General features: G+C 41.6%; 1 protein-coding gene across 4 annotated transcripts in view; it reads left to right on the top strand.

Moving 5' to 3' along the window:
- The window catches only part of col5a3a (collagen, type V, alpha 3a), a 117,070-nt gene extending 106,300 nt beyond the window's left edge, over window positions 1–10,770 (top strand). For 3 of the 4 annotated variants that reach the window (XM_089128779.1, XM_039686039.2, XM_089128777.1), the window contains 4 exons: window positions 4,203–4,315; window positions 4,435–4,503; window positions 5,108–5,341; window positions 9,168–10,769. In XM_089128779.1, the coding sequence (XP_088984905.1) occupies window positions 4,203–4,315; window positions 4,435–4,503; window positions 5,108–5,341; window positions 9,168–9,314 (563 nt within the window). In that variant the 3' untranslated portion in view covers window positions 9,315–10,769. Of the gene's footprint in view, window positions 1–4,202; window positions 4,316–4,434; window positions 4,504–5,107; window positions 5,342–9,167 lie in introns of all 4 variants that reach the window. The other variant, XM_089128778.1, reaches the window with a different exon arrangement.
- The last annotated feature ends 10,878 nt before the right edge of the window (window positions 10,771–21,648 follow it).

Below are 21,648 nucleotides of genomic sequence, written 5' to 3'. Positions count from 1 at the left end.
TCTCAGACAAATTCCATTGAGAATCTCCTTGAAAATAGTGATACAACGGTTTTTTATACAATTGGGAGGTATGGTATAATGACATTAATTGAATTGGTTCTTCATAGGTAGACTGTTTTGTTACTGGGTAGAGGAGACTTTGTTTTAATGATTACTTTATTGATGACAAGTTCTAACTTAGTCATCTGTCTAGTTCCATTTCCCATTTTTGTTATTTATACACACAGTCAGGTGTTTGACACACATACATTCATCTAAAGTACAGAATGTTTTTGTCACAGTCCTCCGTCTGCACCAGTCTGTCTTGTCTTCAGCACTACACTTCCCAGGATCCTCTCGTCACCCTATCCCGTGTTCACTCCCTCATCAGCCATCTGTTCCTCGTCATCGTCATCTGTTTCACCTGTCTTCACCTCATTATGTTTGATTCTTCTGTGTATTTAGTTCCTTCTGTTTTAGTCAGTCCTGGTCGGTCGATGTTGTATGTACCCGGAGATTCCCTGTCCTCCTACCTGTATTATTGATTAAAATAAGTATCTTCATGTTAATCCGGACTCCTCCTATTCCTTCTGCCTGCACCCCTGTACTCCACCACCTCACACCGTGACAGATCGACCGACCTCCAAAAATGGATTTACCAGCTGTACAGCTTCTCCTCCTGAAGCAGGAGGATCAATCCCTCGAGGCCCACACACAGAGGTATTTGGATTTGGTACCTCATGTTCACTATGATGATACCAGCCTCTGTGTGTTCTTCCGGGCAGGCTTAAATGCTGAAACCCAGGCACGCCTGCCCGGAGAGGGGCCTCGAGGGGACTTTGTGGCCTATGTGGAGTGGGTGCTGGTGTCATGTGGATCTCCCTTTACCATGTATGACGTCACCAGCCCCACTCCATCGCTCGAGTGCTCTTCACCGCTGGTTCCGTCCAGCTCTCCAGAGTTTGAATGCTCTTCGCCGCTGGTTCCGTCCAGCCCTCCAGAGACTGTATGCTCTTCACAGCTGGTTCCGTCCAGCCCTCCAGAGACTGTATGCTCTTCACTGCTGGTTCCGTCCAGCCCTCCAGAGACTGTATGCTCTTCACAGCTGGTTCCGTCCAGCCCTCCAGAGACTGTATGCTCTTCACTGCTGGTTCCGTCCAGCCCTCCAGAGTCTGTATGCTCTTCACAGCTGGTTCCGTCCAGCCCTCCAGAGACTGTGTGCTTTTCATTGCTGGTTCCGTCCAGCCCTCCAGAGACTGTATGCTCTTCACTGCTGGTTCCGTCCAGCCCTCCAGAGTCTGTATGCTCTTCACAGCTGGTTCCGTCCAGCCCTCCAGAGACTGTATGCTCTTCATTGCTGGTTCCGTCCAGCCCTCCAGAGACTGTATGCTCTTCACAGCTGGTTCCGTCCAGCCCTCCAGAGACTGTATGCTCTTCACTGCTGGTTCCGTCCAGCCCTCCAGAGTCTGTATGCTCTTCACAGCTGGTTCCGTCCAGCCCTCCAGAGACTGTGTGCTTTTCATTGCTGGTTCCGTCCAGCCCTCCAGAGACTGTATGCTCTTCATTGCTGGTTCCGTCCAGCCCTCCAGAGACTGTACGCTCTTCACAGCTGGTTCCGTCCAGCCCTCCAGAGACTGTATGCTCTTCACTGCTGGTTCCGTCCAGCCCTCCAGAGACTGTATGCTCTTCACTGCTGGTTCCGTCCAGCTCTCCAGAGATCGTCCAGCCAGCGCCAGAGACCGTCCAGCCTGCGCCAGAGACCGTCCAGCCTGCGCCAGAGACCGTCCAGCCTGCGCCGGAGACCGTCCAGCCAGCGCCGGAGACCGTCCAGCCAGCGCCGGAGACCGTCCAGCCAGCGCCGGAGACCGTCCAGCCTGCGCCAGAGACCGTCCAGCCTGCGCCAGAGACCGTCCAGCCTGCGCCAGAGACCGTCCAGCCTGCGCCGGAGACCGTCCAGCCTGCGCCGGAGACCGTCCAGCCAGCGCCGGAGACCGTCCAGCCAGCGCCGGAGACCGTCCAGCCAGCGCCGGAGACCGTCCAGCCAGCGCCGGAGACCGTCCAGCCAGCGCCGGAGACCGTCCAGCCAGCGCCAGAGACCGTCCAGCCGGCGCCAGAGACCAGGATCCCACCCAGCCTCCCTCGCCCGCCTCCTCTCATCTGTCCTCCCTCTGCTCTCCTGCCCTTCAGCTTCCCTAAACCAGCCTGGTCCGTGTTTCCCCGGCCTTCGCCTCACACCTCCTCCATCTGGACACTTCCTCGGCCCCCTGTCCCATCAGCTCCCCCGTGGCTCCTACCTCCCTCAGCTCCTCCATGGCCCCTCAGTCCACCAGCTCGACCAGGCTCCCTCGACCCTCCAGACTCCCTTCGTTCCCTCGTCATCCTCCCTTCACCTTTGGACTTCCTTCCCTTTGCTCCGCACCGTCAGGTCACCCCCCCGGTTCTGTCGGACTCCTCACTCCCTCCAGTCACCCGTCAGCCCTCACTCCCTCTGGCCTCACCGTGTCCCTCTGTGCCCCTGTCGTCACTTCTGTCACCTGAGCCTACGGTGTCCCCATGGTCCCTCGGTCCCTCGTCAGCATCCGATGTCGTCTGTCCCTCTGCTTCACCCTGGTCTCCTCTACCATCTGCTCCGCCCCTGTCTGTCGGCCCCCTGGTGTTGTCAGCCCCGCTTCCATCGGCTCCACCAGGGGTCCTCCCTCCATCTGCTCCGCCCTGGTCTCACCCTCCATCTGCTCCGCCTTGGTCTCGCCCTCAGCCTGCTCCGCCCTGGCCACGCCCTCAGCCTGCTCCGCCCTGGTCTCGCCCTCCATCTGCTCCGCCCTGGTCTCACCCTCCATCTGCTCCGCCTTGGTCTCGCCCTCAGCCTGCTCCGCCCTGGCCACGCCCTCAGCCTGCTCCGCCCTGGCCACGTCCTCAGCCTGCTCCGCCCTGGCCACACCCCTCTCAGCCCCCAGTTCGTTCCCCCTCCTTCCTCTGTTCTGCGGCGTGAGGTCACGCCTCCCGGGAGGGGGGAGTTCTGTCACAGTCCTCCGTCTGCACCAGTCTGTCTTGTCTTCAGCACTACACTTCCCAGGATCCTCTCGTCACCCTATCCCGTGTTCACTCCCTCATCAGCCATCTGTTCCTCGTCATCGTCATCTGTTTCACCTGTCTTCACCTCATTATGTTTGATTCTTCTGTGTATTTAGTTCCTTCTGTTTTAGTCAGTCCTGGTCGGTCGATGTTGTATGTACCCGGAGATTCCCTGTCCTCCTACCTGTATTATTGATTAAAATAAGTATCTTCATGTTAATCCGGACTCCTCCTATTCCTTCTGCCTGCACCCCTGTACTCCACCACCTCACACCGTGACAGTTTTAGTACATTGTCTCAGGGATTTAACAGGTTAAATGAGGTCAAATGTTAAAACATGGTTAGCTTAATATTCAGTTTCCATTACACACCTGATTTCATCTAGAAAATTAGGTGTAACACTAATTGGAATTATAAAACTATTTTTATTAGCTATTACTGCTGCAACCGTAACCGTTATGATACCTGCATGTAACTTACAAACCCATGAGTGCCACAAACAAAAATGCACTCTCCTTTCACACGCTGTCAATGCTGGCAAACACACAGGCAGCCTGTCTAATGTCAGTTGGAGCGGCGTGGTTATGGATGTTAAGCAGACATTAAGCAGAAGGTCCTCCAATGCAGAGGGGAGGGGAATTTTCAGATTTTGATCAATTTAGGCAAACAACGAAAGTATGGTCAATTTTGAATTCATGGGGACTTTAAAATGCTACACCATACATCTGGATATATCAAAAGGACATTCAAAGTTTGTCAAACTTTCCTTACTCTTGCTAAAATTAGTTATATGAATTTACATTTGGCAGATGCTTTTATCCAAAGTGTCTGGTTTATCAGTTCATGCATTTTCCAGAAATCAAACCATTGACCTTGGTGTTGCTAGCACCGTGCTCTACTGTTCGAGCTACAGGAATGTCTTTATTTTCATTTTGATTCAACTTCAGGAATAAAATTGTAATTTACCACATGACCTTGGCAAATAGCGCTGATTATTTTGCATGTTTGTGCTCTTCGTGTGTTGATTTAATTGAAAAATATGGAAATACTCAGTGAACATGACGGTTTACTGAACTGACCCCTCTTATTAGTCTTTCCAGCTCAATGATTACTTAAAACTGTTTAAAGAGATCTTGCAATCCCCCTCTTAGGTGAATATTGGATTGACCCAAACCAAGGCTGTCATCGAGACGCCATCAAGGTTTTCTGCAACTTCACTGCGGATGGGGAGACCTGTCTGGACCCTGATAAACGATTTGAAACGGTGACTTCTCAAACCATATTCACGTACACTACACACGTCTTCCTGCAGTCTCAGTTCAACAGGCCTTCTGGAGTCTAAAGAAAAACACATCTGATCTGTCTCCTCATCTCTCGATACAGGTGAAGCTGGCCGCCTGGAACAAAGAAAAAGCGGGCAGTTGGTACAGCCGGTACAAAAAGGGCAAACAGGTGCTTTTCACATCAAATATCTTTAAACTGTTTGCCTGTCAACATGTATTCAGCACCCAGTTTAGATCTACACATTTTTTTATATAGCATTTTGCCTCCAAATTCTTTATTGTCGATAAACAAAAAGTGCAATGCAATAAATAGACACGTTGTTATGGAGGCTTTTTACTCTCAAATTAAAGGCGAACAATGGTCAAAGAGATTTTCCAAACTGTCAAACAATTAACTGAGATACATCACTCAATGGATGTGTGTCTTTGATGAAAATAAAAAAATAAATTTCATGTCTGGTCTAGAAACGGAATTTATACGCGTCTCTATATGAAACGCCTTGGGCCAAACTCTCTGGAGTGCGCGCTTGCAGCCTCCATCCGTCTCGACTCATTAAATGATGCTTGAGACTAACAGCTAACAGGCCTGTTTCACTTGCAGATCATTCATAAGGTGTGACATCTGACCCTGTTATAGAGATTTAGGCAGACAGATGTCAGTCTCTCTCGCCTTCATTAGAAATAACATCTATCATGGCTGTGCAAGTTTGTATGGATGTCACATAATAAGTTCGTCTTGAGTGCTGCTTACCCATGATTCCCCTCTTCTGTAGTTCTCTTACATTGACACTGATGGAAACCCAGTGCCGGTGGTCCAGCTGACCTTCCTGAAGCTCCTCAGTGCCACAGCTACGCAGACCTTCACCTACAGCTGCCTGAACTCCATCGGCTGGTACGACGCGACGAGCCACAGCTATCAACACGCCGTCCGGTTCCTCGGCAGCAACGACGAGGAGATGACGCAAGCCAAATCGCCCTTTATCACGTCACTGTACGATGGTTGTCAGGTGAGCTGATTTCTATAGATGAAATTATCCCACACACACTGTTTTAAAAGCAAAACATATTTATCCAACTCCATTTCAAAACTCCAGTCCCATCTTTTGGACATTCGTCATATTGCATTGGTTTTTAATTTCTTGTCCTGAGAGCACTAATCTTACACACATTCTGCATTGATTAAAAAAGAAAATCGAATGTGTTTTTAATGGTAGTGTTATTTTATACAGAAATCAATTATTTATAATTCAGATGAGAATAATGTTAGATTGTTAATTAAAATGAAGGAATACAAACATATTGATCTGAAATATAGCAAAATAATTTTCAATGAATTCAGGTTCAATTAGCAAACATATCGCAAGGTCTTTTTGTCTTTTTATTCATTTAATTAATAAACTAATTATATAAATAAACAAATAAATTGGTTCTATGCCTTTATTAATAAAACTTATTTTAAAAAAATACAATGTCTTCTGTATTTTTGTTTTCCCTCCATTGTACCGAAATCGTACCGAACCGTGAAGTCTGAACCGTGACTTCTGTGTACCGTTCCACCCCTAGTGCTAACAGACCTATCACAGATCAGTGCATTTGATTTCACCGGCAGAAACTTTTTGAAAACATGAACGAAGGTACTGAATACGCAGACGGATTCATTATGGTGCCAATATGGAACCGGTTTCGACGTAAATATAATTATTATATTAGCGCGCATTATCTGATTTCATTGTGCGAAATGATTTCCAGGCGGTAGCGTAGAGTGGAGCTCAACTCTAGTTTACATTGATGGGCGGAGTAGTGGGAGTGGCCTGCGGCGCTGAGCATTGCAATGCACTATGGGGATTGTTGTCTACAATCCACAAGCATTAAAAAGTAATTTTCTGCCTTTTATCGGCCAAGAAGGACCCAAATTAGAAATGTATGATACTATTCTACTACAAACCCAATTCCATAAAAGTTGGGACACTGTACAAATTGTACAAAAACATAGATGACATATCAAATGTTTAAACTGAGAAAATGCATAATTTTAAGGGAAAAATAAGTTGATTTTAAATTTCATGGCATCAACACATCTCAAAAAAGTTGGGACAAGGCCATTTTTACCACTGTGTGGCATCCCCTCTTCTTTTAATAACAGTCTGCAAACATCTGGGGACTGAGGAGACAAGTTGCTCAAGTTTAGGAATAGGAATGTTGTCCCATTCTTGTCTAATAAAGGCTTCTAGCTGCTCAACTGTCTTAGGTCTTCTTTGTTGCATCTTCCTCTTTATGATGCGCCAAATGTTTTCTATGGGTGAAAGATCTGGACTGCAGGCTGGCCATTTCAGTACCCGGATCCTTCTTCTACGCAGCCATGATGTTGTAATTGATGCAGTATGTGGTTTGGCATTGTCTTGTTGGAAAATACAAGGTCTTCCCTGAAAGAGACGATGTCTGGATGGGAGCATATGTTGTTCTAAGCTGCCCATGCCACACGCACTCATGCAACCCCATACCATCAGAGATGCAGGCTTCTGAACTGAGCGCTGATAACAACTTGGGTTGTCCTTGTCCTCTTTAGTCCGGATGACATGGCGTCCCAGTTTTCCCAAAAAGAACTTCAAATTTTGATTCGTCTGACCACAGAACAGTTTTCCACTTTGCTAGAGTCCACTTTAAATGAGCCTTGGCCCAGAGAAAACGCCTGCGCTTCTGGTTCCCGTTTAGATATGGCTTCTTTTTTGACCTATAGAGCTTTAGCCGGCAACGGTGAATGGCACGGTGGATTGTGTTCACTGACAATGTTTTCTGGAAGTATTCTTGAGCCCATGTTGTGATTTCCATTACAGTAGCATTCCTGTGTGTGATGCAGTGCCGTCTAAGGGCCTGAAGATCACGGGCATTCAGTATGGTTTTCCGGCCTTGACCCTTATGCACAGAGATTGTTCCAGATTCTCTGAATATTTGGATGATATTATGCACTGTTGATGATGATAACTTCAAACTCTTTGCAATTTTTCTCTGAGAAACTCCTTTCTGATATTGCTCCACTATTTTTTGCCTCAGCATTGGGGGAATTGGTGATCCTCTGCCCATCTTGACTTCTGAGAGACACTGCCACTCTGAGAGGCTCTTTTTATACCCAATCATGTTGCCAATTGACCTAATAAGTTGCAAATTGGTCCTCCAGCTGTTCCTTATATGTACATTTAACTTTTCTGGCCTCTTATTGCTACCTGTCCCAACTTTTTTTGGAATTTGTAGCTCTCATGAAATCCAAAAGGAGCCAATATTTGGCATGGCAATTCAAAATGTCTCACTTTCAACATTTGATATGTCATTTATATTCTATTGTGAATAAAATATAAGTTTATGAGATTTCTAAATTATTCCATTCTTTTTTTTACTCACAATTTGTACAGTGTCCCAACTTTTTTGGAATCGGGTTTGTACATATATGACCCACTTTCACCAGTGGAATTCATAAACATGACACAACACCTGTCATGAACATGAAGGAGTCTTTATGAATGTTTATGACTTTTGTCATTAAGTGTCATTCGGTAAATTGTGACACTTTTAATGCAAAGTTGACATTGTTTAAAATGTCTTTGTTATGACAACTTGACATTAACCAAGAAATCATAACTAGTCCAACGTGTTCCACTTTACTTGAGGTAAGGGGAAATATGAATGACACTGTCGTTAAAGCACTTGACAGTGTAATAACCCTTAATGACATCTTTATAACTAGTACAATGTGTTCCACTTCACTTGAGGACAAGTAAAATATTCATGTCACAGTTATAATGGTGTCATGACAACCAAAGTTAAAACCAACCATAACATATGACAGGGTGATGTAATGTTAACACAAAGCTAAATAACTTATTTAAGTTTGATAATTAGACCTGTTATGACATATTTGTGACAGGTTATGATTTCTTGGTTAATGTCAAGTCATAACAAAGACATTTCTTACAATGTCAACTTTGCATTAAAAGTGTCATAATTGACCGAATAACACTTAACTCAATGACAAAAGTCATAAACATTCATAAAGACTCCTTCATGTTTATGACAGTGTCATGTCAGTCTTATGCACACCCCTTCAAATAAAGTGTTACCCAAATATTTAAAATATGGGCTTTAAAATGATTACAATTGAAATATATATTAAAAACTGTAGACTGTTGAATATTAATGTGTATAATGCAATTATAATAATATTTGTTCATTTTGTGGTTTGTAATGTAGAAATACTATATTTAGGCTCTTTAGAAACTATCAACAAAACCAAATAAAACTGTAATTTAGTTTGTCAGACAACCAGTTTGTCCACCAGTGGATAGTGCAATTTCTTAAGAGAAATGAGAAATTCAAATAAAGTAAAAGTAAACATTTTTATGAAAAGCATCTGTGCTCAAATTCACAGTCCTAATCGACTGATCAAGACAGAAATCGAAAGAAGGCCGAAACACCTGTGTTCCTGGTTATTTTCAGCCACACTGATCTAAAACAGTCCTTTTCTGATGAACCTGTGTGTGTTTTGTAAACCATCATTTTGTCTGTTTGGGAGGTATTAGGTTGACATTTCCTTAGGAAAAAAAAAAAACACCCACGCTTTAGTTTCTTGGAGTTTTAATGAATCACCAAATTAGCCTTCCGTCTGCAGAAAATGAGGAGCTAAAAACAATCAGAACACGCTAATTCAAAAATAGCTCCCAAATAAGCCTTTTCAGCAGGAGTTCAATGCAATATCCAGAACCACTCAGAAAATCATTGCAGAGCAAAACTACACTTGAGAATGTGCTAAAAACCAGCTAACGTTTCGCTCTCTTCCCACAGACACGTAAGGGTCAAGAGAGGACCGTGCTGCGGATTGAGTCTCCACGATCAGAGCTTCTTCCGCTCATAGATGTAGCAGTATCAGACTTTGGGAATAACAACCAGAAGTTTGGATTCCACGTTGGACTGGTGTGTTTTAACGGCTAACGCAGAGGACTTGTGATATTTATTGTGGCATGACTTTTGAACATCTGATGGGTTCCATGGATGCCAACCAGGATGAACTAAGCACATTTATCAAAGGGAAGTCTTTTTTTTTTATCTATCTTTATACTCTACTCACCTGTGGATTAAATTATGAGGCGTGACTCACTAGTTCCTGAGAACTGCTCCGGCTGAAAAAACCAATACATCATTTGACTGTCATCTGCGCCACAGAGCGTTTTAGCCCAAAGCATATATGTTGAATTTACAGCCGGTGACACGGATCTCATTTTTGTTTGTCTCGTTTGATAAGCGGTGATTTGAAATTAATTTGCCACTTGAGGGATCTGCCTCGACATTGAAGAGTAAATATTTCTCCTCAGACCCATTTCCCTGCCTTTGACTGCAATGCGATGCCAACTGAGGCGAAGTCATACCTCTTTACTAGCTTTGACCAGAAAACACCACCCCGATCTGTTTGTAATTCCTCGCTCGAATATTCCCTGTCACATCAAACTTGCAGTGTTACTCATCTTTAATCAGCGTACGCTCATACATAAACAATGTTAAATAAGGCCCGAGCTTTTCAAAACGCAAGGCAGTTTACGTGCATGACTTAAATGGAGCCCAGCTGCTTATTAATATGTAAAGTAGTCCGCTCACTTAAGCTGCTTGTCTTGTTAGCGGGCTTGTATGTTTCCCTGTCAGTGATTCATGTTTCCATGGTGCAAGCGTATCAACCTCTGCTCCAGGCCGCTCAAGTGCTTCATACAGTATATGTGCGTGGTAATGAATGAAAATGACCGTGTCGAGTTGAGAGAGAGGCGTCATGTGAGCGTTACACTGAAGACTGACTCATTGTAGACTCATTGGATTTATGATGGTCTACCTCAAGAGTATTGTGTGCTGTGTGTATATGTGTTGAGATGTCTTGTTGTGTTTTCCCATTGTGGTGCTAAAGAGATTGTTTGTTTGTTTTTTTGCTATGTGTAATGATATTTTGTTGTCTCAGGGGCAGAGGTAGGAAAAGGGAAGATGTCTGTGGTGCTTAATACTAATGGTGTGAGAGGAACAATGCTGTTAGCTAATATGGTGCAAAGTCAATTGTTTCTTTACTGTCTTTGAGCGTTTTTACTGATGTGGAAAGAGCTGGGTGGTCAATGTGCATATAATATACTGGCAAATGATAAAGATTTAGGTCAAAATTACCGATATTAAATGCATTTTACACAATGTTTATTCAAAGTTGACGTCAAATTGGGGAAAAAAGAGAAAGATTACTGTCCGTTGAAAAAGGTTTTTTTGTAGATTTGGTGTGAAAATGTGATTTTATATATATATATATGAATTATTCACTGAAAAAAATGTCTTACTCAGCGTTTTATCTAGTTATCCAGTACAACTATCTAAAAATTCAAAAATTAAGATACATGTACTTAAAGGGATAGTTCATTTTGAAATTAATTTTTGATATGTTTTAGCTTACCTCAAGGGCATCCAAGATGTAGGTGTCTTTGTTTCCACAGTATTTTTCAATTTTGACATTTTTAGGTCAAACCGTTCTTGTCTGTCAGTCATATAATGGAGGTCTATGGTCACCACCTCAAAGAGCATGCACAGAGAAGTCCAAATTAAACATGATTTAATGACTCGTAAATGTAAGTACACATTGATGGCCTAAGACACGAAACGAGCGTTTGTGTGAGAAAACGAGCAGTATTTATATAGTTTTTTACCTCTTGTAATCACAGTCACATCCAAGTGATCTGAGGCCGCGGGCGCTTCGGTCTCTCTCGCTTCGGAAGTGATCTCTCGCACGTCACTCATTGTTTACACAGAGATTTCTGAAGTGTTATCCTTCACTATGAAGATCTAAACATATTTAGATATACAGGAAATCGAAATGGAAGACGATTTCGATATATCAACAGACAACGTTGATTTTTTTTTTCCGCAACCGCAAAAGAGATCACTTCCGGCGCTTGTGCAGACCTTCAGATCACTTGGACGTGGCTGTGGTTACAAGAGGTAAAAACGATATAAATACTGTTCGTTTTCTCACACAAACCGCTCGTTTCGTGTCTTAGGCCATCAATGTGTACTTACATTTACGAGTCATTAAATCATGTTTAATTTGGACTTGCTCTTGCATGCTCTTTGAGGTGGTGACCATAGACCTTCATTATATGACTGACAGACAAGAACGGTTTGACCTAAAAATATCAAAATTGAAAATACTGTGGAAACAAAGACACCTACATCTTGGATGCCCTTGAGGTAAGATAAAACATATCAAAAATTTATTTCAAAGTGAACTGTCCCTTTAAGTCTTGCATCAAAATGCGCTTTCTTGTAAAAACAATAAGAGTAAAATGGGGTAAAAAATAATAATCATGCTTTCCCTTCACTGCAAAGATTTTTTTGTCTTGTTTTCCAGTACAAATGATCTAAACATTCTTAAATCAAGATACATTTACTTGAGAAGAAAAAATTATGTAAGATATTAAGTTGTTTTCTGAAAAATGACTCAAGAAAATAAGCCTTTTTTATAATTAGGTTAAAATGTATTTTTTCTGACCCCACTGGCAGATATTTGTTCTTCTTTTAAGCAAAAACACTTCATTTTGATATATTTATTCAGAAAACAACTTAATATCTTAAATCATATTGCTTCTCAAGTAAATATATCTCGATATTTTTAGCCATTTGTACTGGAAACCAAGGCAAAAACATTAAGTAAGAAAATATTTTCTGCAGTGTTTGAATTAAGGTTATTTTTCTGACCCGATTGGCAGATATTTTTTCTTGTTTTATGCATAAACAGTTTTCCGAAAACAAGACTGCTTCTAAAGTATCTCGATTTAAGATTGCTTTGATATTTGTACATGGAAAACAAGACAAAAGAACTGGCTAAGCAAACTACCAAATCTGCCAATGCAAAAAAAAAATTAGGCACATTTTACACAATATATTTTATTTCCAGCCAAAAAATCGTGGTTTGTTAATGGGACAATCCCAGAATGGCTAAATATTGACAGATGAATTGTCCTTGTTATTCCTTTACTAACTTCAGTCCTGCCCTTCCTGACCTCTGAACCATCCTCTGTACAGTGTCTGTGCTACTAATTTTACATAGTGTACAGTTATTCTTAAGTATGAGTGATAATGCTAATCCGTTGCCTGACAGTTGTATTGTGAAAAAGTGATGAGCAAATTAAAAACTGCTTTTCTTTTAAGGAAACCTTTTCATTGTCTTGGGAGCGCAAGCAATTTTGGGGTTCTGAAGCGAGTGTCTTTTCAGAGAGGATCAGAGGCGCTGTGATGTCTTCTCTAACGGCAACAGACAAACTTGTCTCTTCATTAACCGCAGCTACATTCTCTCGCTCTTCTGCGCTTGTAATCAACATCACTTCCTACCTCGCTGATGTAATCAACTCTGATTCACTCCCCAGTTCATTTATTTCAATTAACTTTTGTTTCCTTCCCCAGGAGAGGAAGCACAAGGGGAAGCAAACAGCCCTTTGTGTGTACGTGTGTGTGTGCGTAAATAATGAAATGGCTCTGGATTAAAAAGTGAGCCAAGGAGAATTAACCATATCTGCGGAGGGACACAATGAAATAGGGGAGGGAATTGACAGCCCAGCCCGCTCACCACCCCTTCGTCTTTCCCTGTGTCTGCCGTGTGTTTTGCTAATGCGCTGTTTTTTTTTTTCTCCTCTCAACCTCTGCAATTATTTATAAGCACACAGACGAAGCATTCTGCAACCAGGAAGAGATACCCGCTCACCTCTTGAAAGTGAATAAATTGCCTTCATGTTGTTGGCATAACAAGCGCATCTCCTAGAGCACCTTATTATCGCATTTGAACTACAACTGTTATTCAGAAGTGAAATGCAATCTCTCACCTCTGATTGCAAATAACACGTGAGAGGCTTTTTCTCTCCTAGAAATAATGGATCTGATGTCTCTCAAATCTTCCTATTAACTGGCTTTCTATACAAGCGTCTGAGGTCTCCCAGTGACTTTAGTGTTAAGCTATTAACTTGCATCAAAACAGAAGAGAACGTGTGCTCACAACAGTCTTACTTTTCACAATGAACTCATGTAAGCTCAGTTCTGAATTGTTTTCTGGTGGATCTTTTCCGTGAATGAGAATGTGTGCAATCCGCGGGTGATTGAAGGACTTTAAGGATCATCCTTTCAAGCGTCCTTCAAATTGAGACGGCCTTCGACGGCCACTGATGACAAGATATGCTGTTTTTTCTGTTTGATAAGCACCCTCTGTCATTTGTGAGGTTTGAAACGCACTACGCAAGTACGTGGGTTCAAGCGCTTCAAGCTACGCTAACTTGATTTTGTGTGCCGCTGCGTTCCAAACGAACTTCATAACACAATGCAAGTGTGCGTGCGCTATAGAAGACGTTAGAGTAAACTCTTCACCCTTCGGGTGAAGTCAGCAACAGTTCAAAGAGAGCAGGGCTCTTCCCTACTATACACTTATCTAAAGGATTATAAGGAACACCAGTTCAATATCTCATTAATGCAATCTAATCAACCAATCACACGGCAGTTGCTTCAATGCATTTAGGGGTGTGGTCCTGGTCAAGACAATCGTTGAGCGTGGCATGGTTGTTGGTGTCTGAGTATTTCACAATCTGCTCAGTTACTGGGATTTTCACACACAACCATTTCTAGGGTTTACAAAGAATGGTGTGAAAAGGGAAAAACATCCAGTATGTGGCAGTCCTGTGGCCGAAAATGCCTTGTTGATGCGAGAGGTCAGAGGAGAATGGGCCGACTGATAGAAGAGCAACTTTGACTGAAATAACCACTCGTTACAACCGAGGTATGCAGCAAAGAATTTGTGAAGCCACAACACACACAACCTTGAGGCGGATGGGCTATAACAGCAAAAGACCCCACCAGGTACCACTCATCTCTAGAGCCGGACAGTATCGGAGTACATTTACTTGAGTACAGTACTTAAGTACAATTTTGAGGGATCTGTACTTTAATTGAGTGTCATTTTGGGGGAGTAGTCGTGACTTTACTCAAGTACATTTGAGAGGGAAATATTGTACTCTTTACTCCACTACATTTTCTTACTTATAAAACAAAAAACAAAAAAATGGAAATAAGAAAAATCTCGGAAACCCTCAATTTGTTGTTTCCCTCTCAAACGTGATTGGATTGTGCAGGCGCCACTGATTGGGACAGCCTATCAGCAATCACCTTCAGCTTTCCGCCAAAGTCAACTCCATGGTCAGATTTAGATAAGGGATGAAACCTTGGAGGAAACCATGGACGAAACCATGGATCAACATTGTTAACTGCATGCATGGGCTTCTTTGTGGCCAGGAGGACCCTTAGAACCAGAATATTGGGCATCAGGGTGACTTTTTTGACAGTTTTCAGCACATACTGCAGGCTTTGCTAGTTCGGCCACAGGCATCACTACAAGCTCTACAAGCAGGTCCATCCCGGGAATGTGCCGACCCGTCGCCCCACCTCCCCATACTATTTCAATTTTCGGAATATTCAGAAATTTTCTTAAATGTTACATAAAGCAACATGGTTAAAAGATGAATATGACTTGATTTTACTTTCAATTCCTTTTACATTCTCCAAGGTATTGACATTAACATTTTTCATAACTCCATGTAGGACGTTTCTGTACATAAATGTAAGTTTACTGTGGAGGTAGTAATGCAATTTAGAAAATGTACTCATGATACTCAAGATCTTTTAAAAACAAGTACTTCAGAACTTTTGCTCAAGTAGATATCAGACTGTAGTACTTTTACTTGTACTGGAGTCAAATTTAGCAAGGGGTATCTGTACTTTTATCTCAAGTAATAGCTGTGAACTCCGTCCGCCTCTACTCATCTCCACTACAAATAGGAACAAGAGGCTACAGTTTGCAAGAGCTCACCAAAATTGGACAGTTGAAGACTGGAAAAATGTTGCCTGGTCTGATGAGTCTCGATTTCTGTTGAGACATTCAGATGGTAGAGTCAGAATTTGGCGTAAACAGAATGAGAACAAGATCCATCATGCCTTGTTACCACTGTGCAGGCTGGTGGTGGTGGTGTAATGGAGTGGGGGATGTTTTCTTGGCACACTTTAGGCCCCTTAGTGCCAATTAGGCATTGTTTCTTACCTGAGGATTGTTTCTGACCATGTCCATCCCTTTATGGCCACCATATACCCATCCTCTGATGGCTACTTCCAGCAGGATAATGTACATGTCTCAAAGCTCAAATCATTTCAAATTGGTTTCTTGAACATGACAATGAGTTCACTGTACTAAAATGGCCCCACAGTAACCACATCCCAACCCAATAGAGCATCTTTGGGATGTGGTGGAACGGGAGCTTCGATTCAATTCCCAGTCGGACAGATCAATATAGTTACCAAAACATTTAATTAAACCACATGAAAGGCTAATGGGTCCTAACTCAACCTGCTCTAATTGCATCATTATCTATAGGGCACAGTTGATTGGTTCCTGCTGTATATGTAGCCAATGAGATCGCTGCTCATCCTTCAAATACAAGGGTAGAGTTTGTAGAGTAAGTTCCAGTACTTGCTCTGCAACAGCTGCAATAAAAGCAGCAGCAGCATAGTAGATCTATTTCCCCAGGCCAAACATATCAACATTGTCATATCCATTACCATGCCAAACACTCAGAGAGTTGTCATGGCAGGACTATATCTGTTCTGGCGAGGTTCTGAAGTGTGCATTTAATGACACTTTACTCTCCCATGACGGGATAGAATTTGTGAATGGCAGTGAAGCAACACAAATGACAGATGACACTGGTTAGTCTTTCTTACGATGAAGTACATCTGGATTACATCCATATTATATGGGTAGACCGGGGAGTGTTATAACATGGGGTCAGTTGTAACACTGCAGTTTGACAAGCAAGAAACGAGCCGGTGATGTCATCAATATCATACACTCTCATCACCTTTTTGAGCTCACAGGAGAAGTGACATGACTGTGAGCAACATTGTTGATATTATGATCAAAAACTCATTTTCAGGACAGAAAGTATAATTTTTTTATCAAGAACATTTTTTTACAGATTGCGATTTTTGACCAAATCTTCCACATGTTTGTATCTAGCAACCTAAAAAAAACCCACAGTTTAAATGGCTTTTAATTAAAGTTCACAAGAAACATAAGCTGCCATATTTTCTTCCCTTTTGTGATGTAATAACAAAGTATTCGAAATTATATGACATTTATTTTCAATATATATTACATTCATTTACATGAATTGATTTGTTGTGTTCATTTAGGATACAATTATTACTGTATAGTGTAAAAGAAAGCAACAAAACTATGATATACTACAGTGTTTAAATGTTAGTATACATAATTTATACTGTACGTCGACATTCCACTGTATTTTTCTGTTCATTTTAAAATCAACGTAGCACAATAATAAACCTAATGAGAATATTGAGAAACGCATAAATAAAGGCCTGACACACATTATAATGAGAATTTATTATGGGGGTAAAAAATAATTGCTCAATTTTCCTGAAGAATACTTCAAGGTGAATTTTTTTTTTTTTTTTTTTTGTGAAAAAGAGATTTACCAGCCTAATAAACTCACATTTATTTCATTTACATGCAGCACAACGACTTGGGTCCTCATTAATAAAACGTGCATAGCTAACAGATTTGAACGTTTTATACATGAAGCCCCATGGAGGCCAACGCCAAAATTCATGTTTATAACAACGGTCTTTGATATGGAAAAGTGGTTAGCGCCACATCAGTGTCTAAGCAGATGTACGCACTTTTTTCTTGTGGCAGAGAATCGGAGAACTCCAGGTATTTAGAAATATAAGCTATTCATGCCGCTCGCCGTTCTAAAGTAAAACATTTGGGAGTTGACTAGTGCTATTTTATTTTAATATATTAAAGGGGTGTTTATGATATTTATGAAGGTGAGTAATGTTGCTGTTTGAGCATAAACAACATCTGCAAAGTTACAACGCTCAAAGTTCAAAGCCAAGGGAGATATTTGCTTTTAAAGAAATAGTTTTTTAAGGACTACAACAAACGCCTGGTGGGTAAGTGACATCACCAACCCTAAAATTTACATAAACTCCGCCCAAAAGAGGAAGAGTGGTTGTATAAGGGCCGGTTCATATATCGCGTCTTTTGCGCGCTCAAGTTCGTTATTTGAAATGTAGGCGCGCGGTATGCGCGCTCATAATGGAATTATTACGGTGCGACGCGCTCGTTTTTTCCAGGCGTGTCCGCGCCGCATCGAGATAAAAACATCTCAACTTTTCAGAATGCCGCAAGCGCACCGTAGGTCACGTGTCACGTCAACCAATCAGCTTCCTCGCCATTTTTGTTACCTCTTCTTAAAATATAATCAAACTGGTCCTTGTCCACTCCGAAATAGGCTTTGAACCTCCCATTGTCCAGGCGGAGTTCCTGAATCAGCTGGTGAAATTCCCCATGGTTCTTGCGTTTTTGTAGTATGGGGTGCACCCAAATACTGCGGCATTTTTTTTACTTTTCTGAGTAAATAAATCTTGTAACAGAGTTACAGCAAAGGTTTTTCGGTGGTGGAAATCCATTGCTGAAATTTCCTTCATGTAATGGAGAGCGCAGCTGATGGTTGCTTAGCAACGACAGACGCCTCCGGAGTGCAACCGCCCTAGCGCTTCTTTGGAAAAAGGAGAACGCGCGCGCCTAGCGTTTTCTACACGTTTTTAGGTGCGATATGTGAACGGCCCCTAAGAGTACATTTGTGAGTCAGCTCAAACTGTAGCATCCATCTTTTCACATGCGATAGAATGTCACTCTGTAGGCATTTTACAACAGTATGAGCGATTTTATAGATTATCCATATGCTAATTAAAGATAGTTAACTCAACTAGTTAACAATTAAAGATAGTTAACACATCAGCAACATATATTCATCAACTAACCATTCAAAGACGTCCTGTTGCATTCTATGTGTTGTCACTTCTTCTTGAGTATCTCCATATTTGTCTGACTCCGTTTTTTTAAAAAAAGGCTGAACAGTTTCTGATATTTTAGTGCGTGTCTGCGTGAGGTAATCAAACATTTAACACGCAAGCTTTCGAAGCTCCGCCCACTGTGTCGGAGCCGCAGCTAATTTGCATTTAAAGGGCCGAACACAAAAAAATGTGCGTTTTTGCTCACCCTCAAAAAGTGACAAATTTAACATGCTATATAAAAATATCTGCGGGTATTTTGAGCTAAAACTTCACATGCACACTCTGGGGACATGAGATATTTATTTTACATCTTGTGAAAAGGGCATTATACCACTCCTTAAATGACATTAATTAGGTGGTGTTTACAAAGCGGAGATCTGAAAGAGCACTTTTTTTTTTTGAACATACGTTCGTTCTCTGAATCACACTTAAGAAAAGATCATAATCAAAATGTAGGATGGCTTCTTCTCAACATATCATAACTGAAGCCCCATGGTCTCCCATTCTCTTTGTCTCGTAGGGAAAAAAGACTGCAGTCGTCCTTTCTGGGACACTCCTCAAGGTTAGCATCAATGAAAGAAAAAAGGCTCAATTTTCTCCTCTTCTAGCTTCCCTCAATCCAATCAAATTTTAACTATCTTAAGCTCTCTGCCTGCAAAGGTCACTCCCCACGGCTGCTGGAGAATAGCGATGAAGTGGAGGTGGATCTCGGCATGCGGCTCGTTCCGGCCACACACACGTTCGGGTTTCCGCACAGGCTGATAGCTGGCCAGTGCCTTACACTGATCTCTTATCAGTGGGGTGGCATGAGATTTCCACACTGCTGATGTTCGGAGACCTCTGGCTCAGAGGCGTCGGGTAATTCGGCACGTCTCTTACCTATATCTCTACATCTGAGCCGTGCTTTTATCCTCTGGCCTCTCTGTGATGTGCTGGGATATGATAGATGCAGAGGGAGAGTGAATGGAGATTCCCCTTAAACCATGCTCAGCTAATGTGCTTCAGTCTCCACAGCTCTTACGGAGCAGTAATGAGCCTCTCCTCATCTTTTCCTTCACCGCCACCCTCTTCTTGCACACATTTTACACTCTCTCTTGCTTTATGTTCACTCAATTTCTCAGTCCCCCGCTTCTACCTTTCAGCGTGACATTGATTCTAATAGGGCTGAACGTGTCGTCATCACACAGAGAAAATGAATGTATTAAACAGACATTCAGGTTAATAAGAGAGAAGGATTGAGAGAACACTAGATGCGTTTAAAGGGTTCAACAAAAAGGATGACCAGCATTTGACCAGGGAGTTAATGGGCCATATTTTAACGATCTGAAACGCAAGTATCAAGCGCGTGTCTTTGTTGGCGCTGTTGCTATTTTACCAGTGGGATAAATGACTCTTGCACCCGACGCAAGTTTAAAAGAGGGTCTGAAGTAGCTTCATTATTCATAGGTGTGGTTTGGCCGTAACGTGAAATAAACCAATCAGAGCGTCATCCAACATACCCTTTAACCCCCTCAGACCTGTTTCTGAAAAATATAAAATTAAATTTTCCCAGCTCATGAGGTTTCTATAAATTAAAAAAAAAAAATGAAAAAAAAAATGTTTTATATAATTGCTTTCATTGTAATTTTTTTTTTGTCCATTCCAATGGACGTCAGGTCAAAACAGGTGTACTTCCCAAAAATGTACCAACATGAAATAAATTAATAAACAAAAAGCTTAATAAATAAGCTTTTTCTCAAGGTCAAAAAATAATTCCAGCAGTATACCATTTCAACTATAATTGTGAGGTTTTTGTTTTACAGATTTACAGGCATACATTTTATAATGGCATAAATGCTACGTGGGATGTCCATATCTCAGCTCAAGAAAGGGTCTAGAGCCTCCATTTTTGCACTCAGGTCTAAGTCATATATTTATGACATTATAAAATAGTGGGTTCGTGGACGGTGGAATTATGGGATGGCGCTTGGTGCTACGGACTCAGGGGCCCCAGCTGAGTGCAGTAAAATAGTTTTTATCATAAAAAGAAACTTTAATTAAAATGTCCAAAAAATACACTACCCAAATCCCCATTCAATAGATTGCAGCCAGGATTCTGTCCAATTGTAGCTTATTGCATGAAGGCCAGGGTTAGTACTTTTCAAATATAGTGGGTTATTGGACAAATAGTGGGTTCTTGGACAGTGGAATTATGGGATGGCATTTGGTGCAAAAATTCCACCATCTGCGAACCCCCTTTTTTTATAATGGCATAAGTGCTATGTGGGACCACTGTCATGATTTTTTTTAAAAATTTTTTTTGAAATTTTGAGTTGCTGTGATCTTCTTGAAACTCTGGATTCTGATAGAGGGCCATGGGATTTAAAAGTGCAAAAATGGAGGCTCTACACCCTTCCAGAGCTGAGATATTGAGATATTTATAATGGCATAAATGCTACGAGGGATCTCAATATCTCAGCTCTGGAAGGCTCTAGAGCCTCCATTTTTGCACTCAGGTCTAAGTCTCATGGCCCTCTATCAGAATCCAGAGTTTCAAGAAGATTGGAAAAACTTATTTTTTCGCACAAAAAAAAAAAACGACATGTTTTTGAGTTTCTCTGATCTTCTTGAAACTCTGGATTCTGATAGAAGACCATGGGACTTAGACGTGAGTGCAAAAATGGAGACTCTAGACCCTTCCAGAGCTGAGATATTGAGATACCACGTAGCATTTATGCCATTAAAATATCTCAGTGGCTGCGTTCCAAACTGCATACTCAATGAGTAGGTACAGTACTTAATTTCAAAAAGTACTTACTCATCGAGCGCTAAAAGAGTAGGTACTTTATTACCAAATCTCGTTGAGTATGAATGCGAACCTGCATGCGATGAATGACCTACTACGTGTTATCACAAGCGTAACACCTTAAAATATAATGAAGGATACGTTTAATTCGTCTATCTTTAAATATATTGATATTGATGAAACTTGCTCATTTTGTTGCGGTATTGTTGAAGAAACAGCTGCCCATTTATTTTGTGAATACATTTAGGGTTGATTTAAGTTATTATATTTTAAACCCTACTAATGTGACCCACAGTGTTATTCTTATAACGATATATTTTTTGTTAATCAAGAAACCCCAAAATCGTCATCTCTTGATTATGTTGTTAATTTCTTTATTTTATACCCAAAAGGTTTCTCCTTTAAGTTTTCCTATTTTTCTTCATGAATTTACCTAGTTTCATCCCTCAGACTTATAACAACAACAACATTTGTTTATGTATTATGAAGAACTTCAATGAAGATATTTAGCCTTTTTTATTGTTCTTTTTTTCCTCTGTATAAATATAATTTTAT

This window comes from Pimephales promelas, chromosome 3 (assembly GCF_988280905.1).
Source record: "Pimephales promelas chromosome 3, fPimPro1.hap1.1, whole genome shotgun sequence".
Taxonomy (NCBI): domain Eukaryota; kingdom Metazoa; phylum Chordata; class Actinopteri; order Cypriniformes; family Leuciscidae; genus Pimephales; species Pimephales promelas.
This window is presented reverse-complemented; position numbering and strand designations above follow the sequence as displayed.